The sequence below is a fragment of the Callithrix jacchus genome, chromosome 20 (assembly GCF_049354715.1).
Source record: "Callithrix jacchus isolate 240 chromosome 20, calJac240_pri, whole genome shotgun sequence".
In the NCBI taxonomy this organism is placed as follows: Eukaryota; Metazoa; Chordata; class Mammalia; order Primates; family Cebidae; genus Callithrix; species Callithrix jacchus.
In genome coordinates, this window is record NC_133521.1 from 11374948 (window position 1) to 11389300 (window position 14353).

At 38.2% G+C, this 14353-nt stretch overlaps 1 protein-coding gene across 4 annotated transcripts in view; it reads left to right on the forward strand.

Moving 5' to 3' along the window:
• The window catches only part of RBL2 (RB transcriptional corepressor like 2), a 53678-nt gene that overhangs the window by 18623 nt on the left and 20702 nt on the right, over window positions 1-14353 (forward strand). For 3 of the 4 annotated variants that reach the window (XM_008985865.4, XM_078358124.1, XM_078358123.1), the window contains 8 exons: window positions 1873-2033; window positions 2127-2191; window positions 3084-3270; window positions 7644-7810; window positions 10195-10304; window positions 10988-11091; window positions 12124-12261; window positions 13359-13523. In XM_008985865.4, the coding sequence (XP_008984113.1) occupies window positions 1873-2033; window positions 2127-2191; window positions 3084-3270; window positions 7644-7810; window positions 10195-10304; window positions 10988-11091; window positions 12124-12261; window positions 13359-13523 (1097 nt within the window). The remainder of the gene's footprint in view (window positions 1-1872; window positions 2034-2126; window positions 2192-3083; window positions 3271-7643; window positions 7811-10194; window positions 10305-10987; window positions 11092-12123; window positions 12262-13358; window positions 13524-14353) is intronic. The other variant, XM_054248642.2, reaches the window with a different exon arrangement.

Consider the following 14353-nt stretch of genomic DNA (forward strand, 5'->3'; position numbering starts at 1 on the left):
TATCTAAAAGAGTTTGCTGAAAGAATCTCATTTCAAATTTTGGTACAGAAGAACAGTTATGGTTCTAAAATAAGTAAAATGAACTTTCACCTTCTAAACTACAGATATATGGAAAAGATGATTTTGGCATTGCATTTAATAGAACTTAGGTATATAATTTCTATGAATGATAAACAGTTATGAGCCCAAATTATGATTTACAAAGCAAATATTTAAAAGTATGTATGGAGCTAAAATAAATATTGCTGCTGCTATTTGAGTAATATTGTAATAGGATTCTGGGTGACTCTCAGTTTTGAGGTGATTCCAGTTAAAATTTCAGCTTGTCTATCAAGGTAGGTTTGTAAAATTAGTGGAGTTTTACTTCAGTTGCTCCTAGTATGGTAAATTTAATGTTCCTCATATTCTTTTCTGTTCTTTTTCTCATTTCTGTCCTAACTCCCTTTTATATTTCCAAAAAAGCTGCTTCCTTTTACTTTTACCATTTTTTTAAAAAAAATTAAAAAGTTTTTTTTGTTTTTTTTTTTTTTTGGGACAGGGTTTCACTCTGTCACCCAGGCTGGGGTGCAGTGGTGCAATCACGATTCACTGCAGCCTCAATCTCCCAGGCTCAGATGATCCTCCCATCTCAGCCTCCCAGGTAGCTGAGACTACAGATGCACACCACCACACCAAGCTAATTTTTTGTATTTTTTAATAGAGATGGGGTTTGGCCCTGTTTCCTGGGCCGGTCTCAAACTCCTGGACTCAACGATGCACCCACCTTGGCCTCCCAAAGTGCTAGGATTACAGGCATGAAGCCACCACGTCCAACCTTTACCTCTTTATTTTTTATTTGATTTTTTTCTTTTGTGCTGAGTCTAGGGGAAGAATAAATTGCAACTTAGTATGAAATAGATCTAATACACTCAAAGTATATAGTCTCTGAATAGTAATTTTTTTAAAGTGGTGTTTTTTTGTTTGAATGTAAAATTTACTTGCAGTTATGTTTTATTTTTGTGGTTTTTAGATCTTAGTATACTATAATTTAATATCCTAAAATTTAATTTTTTTTTTTTTTCTGAGACGGAGTTTCGCTCTTGTTACCCAGGCTGGAGTGCAATGGCGCGATCTCGGCTCACTGCAACCTCCACCTCCTGGGTTCAGGCAATTCTCCTGCCTCAGCCTCCTGAGTAGCTGGGATTACAGGCAGGCGCCACCATGCCCAGCTGATTTTTTGTATTTTTAGTGGAGACGGGGTTTCACCATGTTTACCAGGATGGTCTTGATCTCTTGACCTAGTGATCCACCCGGTTTCCCCCTTAACCATCTCTATATAGATAATTGAATAACTGAAATCTTTTGAGTAGTGATACACTTTACTTCTATTTGCCATTTTTTTTTTTTTTTAATTTAAGTTCTGGGATACATGTGCAGATCTTGCAGGACTGTTACATAGGTATACACATGCCATGGTGGTTTGCTGCCTCCTTCCCCCTGTCACCTACATTAGGTATTTCTCCCAAGGTTATCCTTTCCCAACCTCCTCACCCCTGGCTATCCCTCCCCTAGACCCCCACCCCCCCAACAGACCCCAGTGTGTGATGTTCCCCTCCTTGTGTCCATGTGTTCTCATTGTTCAACACCCACCTGTGAGTGAGAACATTCGGTGTTTGGTTTTCCGTTCTTGTGTCAGTTTGCTGAGAATAATGGTTTCCAGATTCATCCATGTCCCTGCAAATAGAGTCAAAATAGGCCAATATATACTGTTTCTTATACATTCATGTGCTAACTGGTAAACTGATTAGACTCTCTGTTTTACATTTCAGTTTATTACAAATTGGCTTATTGTGTGTAACTGATATATCTGTTTTGTGATTCTATACACCATAGGCCTATCTGAAGATTTTCATGCTAAGGATTCTAAACCTTCCTCTGACCCCCCTTGTATCATTGAGAAACTGTGTTCCTTACATGATGGCCTAGTTTTGGAAGCAAAGGGGATAAAGGAACATTTCTGGAAACCCTATATTAGGAAACTTTATGAAAAAAAGGTTTGTAAGTAGCAAAGAAATAATGTCAAAGTGTTTTCTGGAGAAAAAACTTGATTTAACGTGATGACTTAAGGATCTCTTCTTTCATCATAGCTCCTTAAGGGAAAAGAAGAAAATCTTACTGGGTTTCTAGAACCTGGGAACTTTGGAGAGAGTTTGTGAGTACTTCTGTTATAAAATGTTTTAATATTTTAAATTGTATACTTAGGAAACTTTGGAGGTTAGTGTTTTTATTGTTTGTGCTCTGGAAACTTAGAATGTGTTTTATGAGAGAATACAGGGAAGCAAAAATTGTCACTTAATATAAGCACCCGTTTTTAAATGTATTCAAAATTGTATGGCTCTTCTTTGAAGTTTCGTTATGCTTCCGGATTATACATTTTGAAATAAATTCTTCTGGAACTCTGTGGGTGAAAATTGATGATGTCTCAGTGTGCAAGTCTTTAGGGGTGCCTAGAGCCGCTAGGCAGATGGTTAAGCTTCTCACCAGATGCTGCACCTACCAGCAGCTGAAACACTTGTCAGCAAAATAGATGTATCGTTTGATGGATGAACATAGGAGAGCAAGATTATGTGTGATACTATCCAGTTTTTTGTTGTTGTTTTTTTGTTTTTTGAGACGGAGTCTCGCTCTGTCGCCCAGGCTAGAGTGCGGTGGCGTGATCTCAGCTCACTGCAACCTCTGCCTTCCGAGTTCAAGCAATTCTTCTGCCTCAGCCTTCCTAGTAGCTAAGACTACAGGCACATGCCACCACACCTGGCTAATTTTTGTGCTTTTAGTAGAGACAGGGTTTCACCATTTTGGCCAGGATGGTCTTGAACTCCTGACCTTGTGATCTGCCTGCCTTGGACTCCCCAAAGTGCTGGGATTACAGGAATGAGCTACTGCACCTGGTGATACTATCCAGTTTTTATAACTACCAGTGATCCTACCAAAGTTTAACTTTCAAAAAATTATTAGAACTTTTAGTAAATAAAATGAAATATTTAATTGAAATGGTAGTTTGGTGAGAGTATTAGTACATTTTGTCTGTATTTTTTCCCCTATAGTAAAGCCATCAATAAGGCCTATGAGGAGTATGTTTTATCTGTTGGGAATTTAGATGAGCGGATATTTCTTGGAGAGGATGCTGAGGAGGAAATTGGGACTCTCTCAAGGTGTCTGAACACTGGTTCAGGAACAGAGACTGCTGAAAGAGTGCAGATGAAAAACATCTTACAGCAACATTTTGACAAGGTAAGTTTAGCCATGCCAGAAGAGTAGAAACACAGGAGCAGATAAGCTGGGGGTTCTTTTTTATTTTGGCAATTTCATGTTTGTGTTTTACTTGCCTCCAGTATGAAAGAGAAAATTCTCATCATACTTAATTCAAAAAAGTATCTCTATGATATTTGATTTACTTTTTGTTAATATCAGCTTTCATTCATTTTAGTTAAGTCTGGGAAAAAGAAATTAATAAAATTTAAACAAATGTGTCATGCTGATAATTGTTGGGTTTAAAAAGATGGGCCAGTAATATATAGTCTTCTGTGTATAATAGAATGGTGATCATTACAAAATCTGGACTGAAGAAAAAAAAAATCTGGACTGGAGACAACAGATGCTGGAGAGGATGTGGAGAAATATGTAGTGAACACTGTAGGCATTTAGAAGTGATAATTGACCTGAACTGGGGCCTTCATTCAGGGCCCCAGTTCAGGCCCACTGGGGCCTGGAAAACTGAGGACCTAGAGTGTTTTAGAACACTGTTTTAAACTGAGTTTCAGGATCATGAGGTATTATTTCAAGCATACTTAGGATAATGCAGGCTGAGAGTTTACCTTCTGCTCTGTGGTGGTACCAGAAAACACTAAACTCCTGGCAGGTGTTCTCAGAGACACTGGGTAATTCAAGGCCAATTTACCTGGAAGTGAGCTGCTTCAGACTTGAGACTGGTCTGCTTATTCATTCAACAAATATTCCTAAAGCATTTTATATGCCAGATTGTGTCCTGGACACTGGGTATATAGCAGTGAACAAAATAGCCACAAGAACCCTGTTCTAAAGAAGCTTATATTCCAGTGTGGGGAGATGGACAGGAGATAAACAAAGAAGTAAATATATAGTATGTTGGGCGATGATAGATAATAGAGTAGTAATACAAAATATTGAGGGGAGGGGAGAATGGGATGGGTGGGCTATGGTAGGTAAGGTGGTTGGGAAAGGTGCCACACACCAGAAGTGAGGAAGCAAGCCGTATGTATAGCTTCAGAAATGTATTTGAAGCTGAGAGCATAACAAGTGCAGAGCTATGAGGTTGGAACAGGATTAACTTTTTGGAGAAACAGTGAGAATGCTAGTGTGGTACAAATACAATTAGGGAAAAAGTGGTAAGAAGTGAGGGGAGATCAGGTGTGGTGGCTCATGCCTGAAATCCTAGCACATCGAGAGACTGAGGTGGAGAATTGCTTGAGCCCAGGAGTTCAAGACTAGTCTGGGCAACAAAGCGAGACCACATCTCTACATAAATATTAATACAAAAAATTAGCTGGCCATGGTTGTATGTACCTGTGGTCCCACCCATTTACGAGGCTGTCAGAAGGATCCCTTGAGCCCAGGAGTTCCAGGCTGCAGTAAGCTGTGATCATGCCTCTGCACTCCAGCCTGGGTGACAGAGCAAGACTCTGTCTTTAAAAAAAAATGAGAAGAAAAAGAAAGGAAGGAGGGAACAAGAGAGCCAGACAGATCCTGTAGGCTTTGGAAGCCATTGTAAGGACTTTCGCTTTTGTTCTGATTGAGATGAAAGCCATGAAGAGGGTGTTATTAAGAAGAGTGTCTCATTTACATTTTTCAAGGTGTTGTGGGAAAGTGGGATGAGAGTTAAGGGTTGAAGTAGGGCGTTAAGCTATTGGAATGATTCTGGCAATAGTTTATGGTGGCTTGCTTCAGAGAACAGTTTGTATCTGGCCAGTATTTTACAGATGGCACCCACAGGATTTATTGGATCTAGGGTTTGAGAGAAAGAGAATAGTGATGCCTCCAGTTGGGTGAATGGTATAAAAGCTAAAATCCTGACAAGTACCTGTAGGGTCATAATCGATCTGGCCCTGGCTCTCTCTCAATTGATCTACCACTTTCCTCCATCCTTATCCACTTATGCCACATTAACCTCCTTTTTTGTTCTTCAGATAAGCCAAGCATGCCTGCAATGCAAAGCCTTTGCCTTTACAATATCCTGCCTAAAACATACTGCTTTATCTTTCTCACTTCATTCTGGTCTCTGATAACCCAACTACTGTGTCAATAGTAATCACAATGTCCTCCCCAACCCTCAGGACTTCCTTTCCCCTGACTCTGCTTGCTAGTGTTTCTCTTAGTATTTATCACTGTCTGACAGTAAGTACAGAGGTAGGTAGAAAGAATCATTTATTACCTGTCTCCTTGCATTAGAATATAAGCTTCATGAAGGCTGTGCCCAGGGTTGTATGCAGTGCTTGGCACATTGTAGACATTCCGTGAACATTTACTACTGAAGTTTATTAAGAGGGAAGAGCAAGTCTCGGAGAGGGGGAATCAAGTTAAGGTTATTAGCATGTTAAATTTGAGGTGGCTTTTAAGCATCCTAGTAGAGAAGTTGAATAGACAGTTGAGGTATTCAAGACTGGCATTCACGAGTTAACAGTAGAGGTTAGGGTTGTGTATTTATGTCCTGGGGTCATTAGGATACAGATGGCTTTTAAAGCCATGAAATGAGGAGAGATTACTTAGAGGTATGAATTGAGAGAGAATAAAAGAGGACTAAGGACAAAGCTCAAGAATCACTCCAAATTTTGTGTCTTCATTTGGGGAAGGAACATCTGTTTAAGATACTGACTTTATTTGCACCCAAGTTAAAGAAAGATTCCTCTTAATCAGAATGAACAGGAAGCTTTAAGTTAAGGACTTCAATAGTGCTACCAAGAAGCACCATGTTGACCTTGAGGACTCTGGGCAGGAAGCTGTTTGTGGTTGTCACACCTAGTTTCCTCTGTGAAACCACTGCTACCCTAGGTGATTTGGTTATATGCTGCTGGCTACTATTGATTCTTCTGTTTGTGTACAAGGTGTTTTTTCCTCCCAACGCCTCCCATTGTAGGCATTGGTTCATGCACAGTGAGGTAGCTGGCTGCAAGAAACCTTGTAAGGCAGGGAGCAACCTTTGGAATGCAGTTAATCTACTCAAATCATTGTATTGATTTAATTTTAGAATGAATTTCTTTGAAACAATATGAAAGTCTTAACTGTATTGTTTATGTATTGTAAGACATAGAGAAAACATGTAGGTTTATTGCTGTATATAGTAAATTTCTCTCCTTTTCTGTATCTTAGGAAATTTAAATAGTCCATTCTGTTGCCAGGTGAAAATTTTGATAGGTTTTTTAAAAAAAATTAGAATAAGTACATTTAATACACAGGGAAATTTGGTTTATCTTGAATATTAAAAGACACTATTAAGCTGTCTTAACCTTTCAGAGTTTATTTAAAAAATTAGAAAGATATTTTACTAGCTCCTTTGATACCAAGTCACATTTTCTCCATATTTATTGTCAAGAATGTCGACTTTAACTTATCTCACTGAAGACTTGTTTATTTCAGGGGGAAAAACTGTGATGGATTCTGGTAACCAAAGGTATAGAAGGGGCAGAAAGACCAATGAAGGCTGTTCTGCATCAAGTTGCCTTTTTAGGGAATGTTTATTTTATTATCTCTCTCTGAAGCAATTTTGAATATCTGGATGGTGGGTGTATTAGTTAGTTTTCATGCTGCTAATAAAGACATACCCAAGACTGGGAAGAAAAAGAGATGTAGTTGGACTTACAGTTCCACGTGGCTGTGGAGGCCTCAAAATCATGGCAGGAGTCAAAAGGCACTTTTTACATGGCGGTGACAAGAGAAAAATGAGGAAGAAGCAAAAGCGGAAACCCCTGATAAACCCATCAGATTTCATGAGATGTATTCACTATCACAACAATAGCACGGGAAAGATTGGCCCCCGTGATTTAATTACCCCCTGCTTGGTTGCCTCCCACAACACATGGGAATTCTGGGAGATACAATTCAAGTTGAGATTTCGATGCAAACACAGCCAAACCATATCAGTGGGTGTCTGTTAAATTACGGATTTTCTTTTTTGAACCAAATTTAATTCACAGTTTTCTTTTATCTTTAAGTGTCTGCAAAAATAGCAGTAGATGAGAACTGTGAAATTCTGTTTCTCAGAGCTGAGAATAATATTCTTAACTTTTTCAAGTGAGTAGAATGCTTATCTTTGCCTCTGAGCATAAGTTTTACAGGAAGGATTATAGGGAGCTATACCTTATTTTAGAGGTTTAGCTTTTAAGAGACAAACTTAGCTGAAATACAGATTATTCTTTCACACCTTCATCTTCACATGGATAGTGGTGGCTCTTAATGCTGTTATGTTTAAACTCCAAGAATGGTGACATTTGAGTCACTAAAATTTATTGATATTATAGAAATAGTCTTACTGGCTTGAAGTCCCATTTGTGAAGTGATTTAAAGTCTTTCTGGCCTAAAATAATGTTCTTTTAAAAATTTTTATTTAATCTATGCAATTTTTTTTTCTTTAGTCCAAAGCACTTAGAATTTCCACGCCACTAACTGGTGTTAGGTACGTTAAGGAGAACAGCCCTTGTGTGACCCCAGTTTCTACAGCTACGCATAGCTTGAGTCGTCTTCACACCATGCTGACAGGCCTCAGGAATGCACCAAGTGAGAAACTGGAACAGATTCTCAGGTTAGTTTGAGCCCTGTCTGCTTTCTATTTTTGGTTATTGACCATTTTCCAACTTGCTGTTTTTTTCATTAATGCCTTGATTCACCCATGAATAATTTTATATCAATTGTATACTCAGTCCTGTTGTGAGTCTATAGAGAACCTAGCAATAAGATGTATAAGTGGAAGATCTTTCCTCAGATTCTTTAATATAATACAAGACATAGTAACTAATAACACCAGACAATGTAGAATAAAGCACCAAACTATCTTATTGCCAACTGTTCTATCAAGATTTCAGGGAGTGGTGGGGTAGGGGAGGGAAGCTCAGTCAAGGTGGGAATTATCAAAGGACTTCAGGAAGAGGGTTGAACCTGAGGAAAGCTCTGAAGGGTGACTCAGATTTGAAAAGATAAATGGAATTCTGTACATTCATAGAGCAGGGCAAAAACCACTGTAACTTTTGTAAGCTCTATAAAACATCCTTATCCTGGAAAGGAAGTTCACTGCGTTTAGTTCCTTTGATTTGCCTGAGACTGGTAGGAATATTGCTGAGTTTTAGTTAAAAGCCCAGTAGGCTGAGTCTCATCATCTTGTGCATAATCTTTGGCAAGTTGATTTGAAAAGTTACATCCAAGGTCTCTCTAAGTCCTAAAACTTTATGATTTGATGACATAGACTCAATAGGACCCCATTTTATTTCTAGTGGTATATATCAAGAAGACCCTAAATGTACACGTAAGTAATTTCCCACTCATAGCTAGGCTTATTAATGCCAACTACTTTTCCTTTATATTTTCATGAAGTCTACTTTATTCATAAATTTGTGATTTTTACTCATCAAGTTATATCTTTGTAGCCTCTTCCTGAGTCATGTTTTTCAGATGGACCTTGTTTGCCTTGAATTTATAAGCATTTTGTAAATAGATTTCAGAAGGCTGTCTTAATCCCTGTATCTTCTGTATCTCTTTACAGTTTCTAACCAGGCATAACAGCATTTTAAATCTTAGCTACCATTAGTGGGGTTAAATACTACCAGTAAATACTAGGTAAACACCAAAGGGTCCTGTTTTTGTAGAAAGGTGTGTGTGTGTTTGTAGCTAAAATTCTGCTTGTATATGTATTCAGTAGTTATCTATAGCAGGACTATAATTGAATTTTTATTCTCTTTATAATTTTTTAACTTGCTTCATTTTCACAAATAATGTATATATAATCATATATATATATATTTGTGATCAAGATAAAAACAGTTGTTAAAAAAAGCTTACATGGTGATAATTTGTATAATGCTTTTGCATTGAACATATATTGCTTTATAATAATAAAAAGACTGAAATAAACCTCATTTGCGGAAAAAAATGTAGAATGCCAGGAACAGTTTATGTGAGTCTGTAGTATGGGTTTTTTTGTTTCTTTGTTTGTTTTTTTGAGACAGAGTTTCACTGTTGTTACCCAGACTGGAGTGCAATGGCGTGATCTCGGCTCACCACAACCTCCACCTTCTGGGTTCAAGCAATTCTCCTGCCTCAGCCTCCCAAGTAGCTGGGACTACAGGCGTGCAACACCATGCCCAACTAATTTTTCTATTTTTAGTAGAGATGGGGTTTCACCTTGTTGACCAGGATGGTCTCAATCTCCTGACCTTGTGATCCACCCGCCTCAACCTCCCAAAGTGCTGGGATTATAGGCGTGAGCCACCGCGCCCGGCCTGTAGTATAGGTTTTATACACCTTCATTCTATTTTCTTCCAGGTGTTCTTAATGGGAGTTGTACTGCCCTCTAAGGAAACAGCTAAGGGCAAGTTTGGGATCATCAGTGACTGGGGTTGTATAGGACAGTTAGGAGACAGTCAAAGACATCAAATGGGCCCAGGCCAAGGTTGCTGAACTTTCTGCACTGAAAGGTGTAGCCCTGGCCCGGTGTGGTAGCTCATTCCTGTAATCCCAACACTTTGAGAGGCTGAGGTGGGTAGACCACTTGAGGCCAGGACCAGCCTGGCCAACGTGGTGAAACTCATCTTTACCAAAAATACAAAAATTAGCTGAGCGTGGTGGTGGGTGCTTGTAGACCTAGCTACTTGGTGGCTGAGGCAGGAGGGAGGTGGAGGTTGCAGTGAGCCAAGATTGTACCACTGCACTCCAGCCTGGGTGACTGAGCAAGACTCTGTTCCCCCCGACCCCGCCACAAAAAAATAAAAATAAAAGTTGTAGCCCACATAAGAAAAGTTTTTTTCACTCAAACTGGTAATACCTTGAGAAGGAAGTATGGGATCTCTTGGATAAATTTGGGAAATATATAGTTTCTGTTCAGAGTGTTTTATATTTACGTGTTAGTGAAATTACAGAAACATTTTATCTCTTTGTGACTTGGCAGGACCTTTAAATTAGATTATTTCTTTTTAGGACATGTTCCAGAGATCCAAGCCAGGCTATTGCTAACAGACTGAAAGAAATGTTTGAAATATATTCTCAGCATTTTCAGCCAGATGAAGATTTCAGTAATTGTGCTAAAGGTAAGGTGTAATATTGTTATTCTGCTCTTATGTTTGAATTTAACTAAATGGAGTCATTTCTTATTAACTAAGTCAGAAAGATGAGGAAAGATTTATGACTTTAGACTGGATATGGCTGTCTAGTTTTCCTGGTCAACCAAGTGATTTTGGAGCCCTTCTCAGTAAGATAGAAATTTTAGAGTGGTATCTTTATTATATTGGACTTCTGATGCCTTTTTGTCTGCGAATCTTTCGATTTTATTTGTAAACTGGAAATTAAATAGAAGTGTAGTGATTCTTCTACATACTGAGAATAAGGACAGAAGATATCACTGTTACAGGCCCAAACCTGGCCTAGAGTTGTTGGTTGTCAGGAATTGGAACTAAGTAGGTGTGGAATAGTAAGCCAATTACATACCTCTAAGCGTAGATCTGTTTTGTTAAAACATAGAGGGAAAAAATGGTGTAAATCCAAAATTATATTACAGTTCTTTATGTGCAAATTTCATTTCATAATTTTAGAAAAATGTGACTATTACCATGAAGAAAATTAAGGTATCTTAGGAATAATTAAAACACCAGTCATAAGAAGTGTGTGTATCTGAATTATTGGGTTGGTTCTAAATTTTATTTTGTGAATAAAGAAGGAGGAATGGGTGTTTATTTTCTGTGTGTGCCATTTTTATGGTTTTTTATTTCTACAGAAATTGCCAGCAAACATTTTCGTTTTGCAGAGATGCTTTATTATAAAGTATTAGAATCTGTTATTGAGCAGGAACAAAAAAGACTGGGAGACATGGATTTATCTGTGAGTAGAATAACCAGTGTATTGATCAGCACAATAAAACGTAATTTCCTTCCTGCCCCATTCGAGAGTTGTTTTTTAACTTTATTTATAGTCTCCTTTCATGCACAAAAGTTTTTAATTTTGATGAAATCCAAGTTTTTCTACTAATTGTCTGTGCTTTCGTTTTATTTATTTATTATTTGAGGTGGAGTCTTGTTCTGTTGCCCAGGCTACGGTGCAGTGGCGAGCTCTCGGCTCACTGCAACCTCTGCCTCCTGGGTTCAAGCGATTCTTGGACAGTGTTGGCCAGGCTGGTCTCAAGCTCTTCCCTCAAGTGATCTGCCCACCTCAGCCTCCCAAAGTGCTGGGATTAAAGGCATGATCAACCCACCTGGCCCCTTTCAGTTTTTTTTTTCTTCTTTTTTTCTTTTTCTTTTGTTTCAAAATGGAGTTTAGCTCTTGTTGCCCAGGCTGGAGTGCAGTGGCACAACCTCTGCCTCCTGGGTTCAAGTAATTCTCCTGCCTCAGCCTCCAAGTAGCTGGGACCACAGGTGTGCACCACCGTACCTAGCTAATTTTGTATTTTTAGTAGAGATGGGGTTTCACCTTGGTCAGGCTGGTCTCGGCCTCCTATCTTCCCGCCTCGGCCTCCCAGAGTGCTAGGATTACAGGTGTGAACCACCATGCCCAGCCCTGCTTTCTGTTTTTTACAGCACTTACTATAAATACTGTTTTGAAACATTTTTCCTATCATTGTTTTTCTAAGCATCAGGGTGTATGTATTTTGGTTAGAGATGTAATCTCTTTTAAGATATATTTTATAATATAGGTAAGGTTTTAAAAAGTCTTAATACAGTCCTTTAATATATTTTCTCTACTAAAAATGGGCTTTATTTATATAGTTAAGAAAGGCTTTGTAAGAAAATAAGCACATACTTTTTACTCATTCAGAAAATGAGACTTTTTTTGGTATTTTCACTTAAGTTCACTGGGTATAAAATGTCTTTTTAGACTAGGCTAATGTTTCTAAATGCTAATAACTTTATTTTATAGGGTATTCTGGAACAAGATGCATTCCACAGATCTCTCTTGGCCTGTTGCCTTGAGGTCGTCACTTTTTCTTATAAGCCTCCTGGGAATTTTCCATTTATTACTGAAATATTTGATGTGCCTCTTTATCATTTTTATAAGGTATTTTAAAAAATATGACACTAAAGTGGATATTGTAGATGAGACCAACTTCCTGTTGTTAGTCATTTAGTTCAAGTTAACATCTAAGTACATTTATTGTGTTTTTAATTACATAGTTAATCTCTGTTTGTGGAGCAGAAAAGAAACAATCTTAAGACCTATATAAATTCTTTTAATATTGTATAAAAGATCTATTTTGGGTAAAAGCTTTATTTGATTCCTCTCTTTATCTGATAAAAGTTTTTAGAATACTATGATTTTTATGAGCTGAGAAGGCTTAAAAAAGCAGCACACGTCACTAGCTAATCTTGTATAGCAGCCTTTTTCATTTTATGAAAATTAAATACCATTGAAAATATCTTTCAGAAAAAAATAAAAGTTCTCTTTCATGTGTTACAGAGGCATAGAATTAAAGCACTGATTTGGTAGCTGTTTCTTTTTTTTTTTTTTTTTGAGACGGAGTTTCGCTCTTGTTACCCAGGCAAGAGTGCAATGGCGCGATCTCGGCTCACCACAACCTCTGCCTCCTGGGTTCAGGCAATTCTCCTCTCTCAGCCTCCTGAGTAGCTGGGATTACAGGCATGCGCCACCATGCCCAGCTAATTTTTTGTACTTTTAGTAGAGACGGGGGTTTCACCATGTTGACCAGGATGGTCTTGATCCCTTGACCTCGTGATCCACCTGCCTTGGCCTCCCAAAGTGCTGGGATTACAGGCTTGAGCCACCCCGCCCGGCTGGCAGGTGTTTCTTGATACTGACTTAGCATATGAGTTTATCATAACTCATAAGATAGTCAAAACTAATTTTTATAGTGGCATAGATTAAATGCTGAGATTTTGATATGAAATTTTAGGAGTAAGTTTTTCAGCCTCAATATACAAGATGTGTATTTTCATTAGCAAATTTTGAAATACATCACAATGTAAACAATTTTATATAATTCATATGGTTTGAACTATAATTATTTACAAAGACAGTAAAGGAAGATCAGCTGTTTCAAAATAATCTTTCAACTTAGAATTTTTGACTAATTTCTTGTCTAAATATTTAAAAATATTTAATAATTATTCAATGAACCAGAACACTTTTTATTTCAGGTAATAGAAGTATTCATTAGAGCAGAAGATGGCCTTTGTAGAGAGGTGGTAAAACACCTTAATCAGATTGAAGAACAAATCTTAGATCATTTGGCATGGAAACCAGAGTCTCCACTCTGGGAGAAAATTAGAGACAATGAAAACAGAGTTCCTACATGTGAAGAGGTTTGTGAAAATAACATCTTTTTATGAGAAAAATACATCAATATCTAATCTATTAATAATCCTTTTGAGGATAGGAGGGTGGCAATTGGGTTTAATATGTTACAGTTACACCTTGTTATGAGAAAAACTTGGTACTGTAACACCCGTCTTTACTCCCAAATTCAGAAGGTACCAAGAGGCCAAAGAATGACCCAAACAAGTCCAGCTTGGCAAGTAGATATGTTTATTATGACTTACATACAGAGGAGGCGGAGGTGGTGGGGAAAAAAATGACTTAGGTACAGGGTACCCTTAGGTAGCAGCAAGACAGCTCTAGAGATCTGCACCACCTCTCATCACTAAGCTGCTTTTAAGCTAATTATCCGACTCTTTGCCTACTATGTGTGTGCACGATGGGACTGTTTTCCTTGGTAGTTTCTGAGATCCTCTCTGAGATGTTCGGGTTGTCAGGGACTCCTGCTCCTTGGCTGGCCACCATGGCCTTGGCTCACTGCCCAACTTCAGGGGTTTAGGCAGCAGACATACACCCTTAAGTAAAGTAGGTGACCTGTCACACTTCACCCCATGTCAAAGAAGAAATGAGTCAGATAATTTGTGGTTGTCCTAAGATTTTGGTGACAGAGTAAAAATTCAGTGTTCTTTCTTGATTTCCTTATCAGGTTTCTCTCCCTTAGAGCAGCAGTCTGCAACCTTTTTGGCACCTGGGACTAGTTTCATGGAAGACGATTTTTCCATGGACAGGGTTGGAGGTGGGGGAGATTTTGGGATGATTCAAGTGCATTACATTTATTGCACACTTTATTTTACATGGTAATATATGATAAAATTAT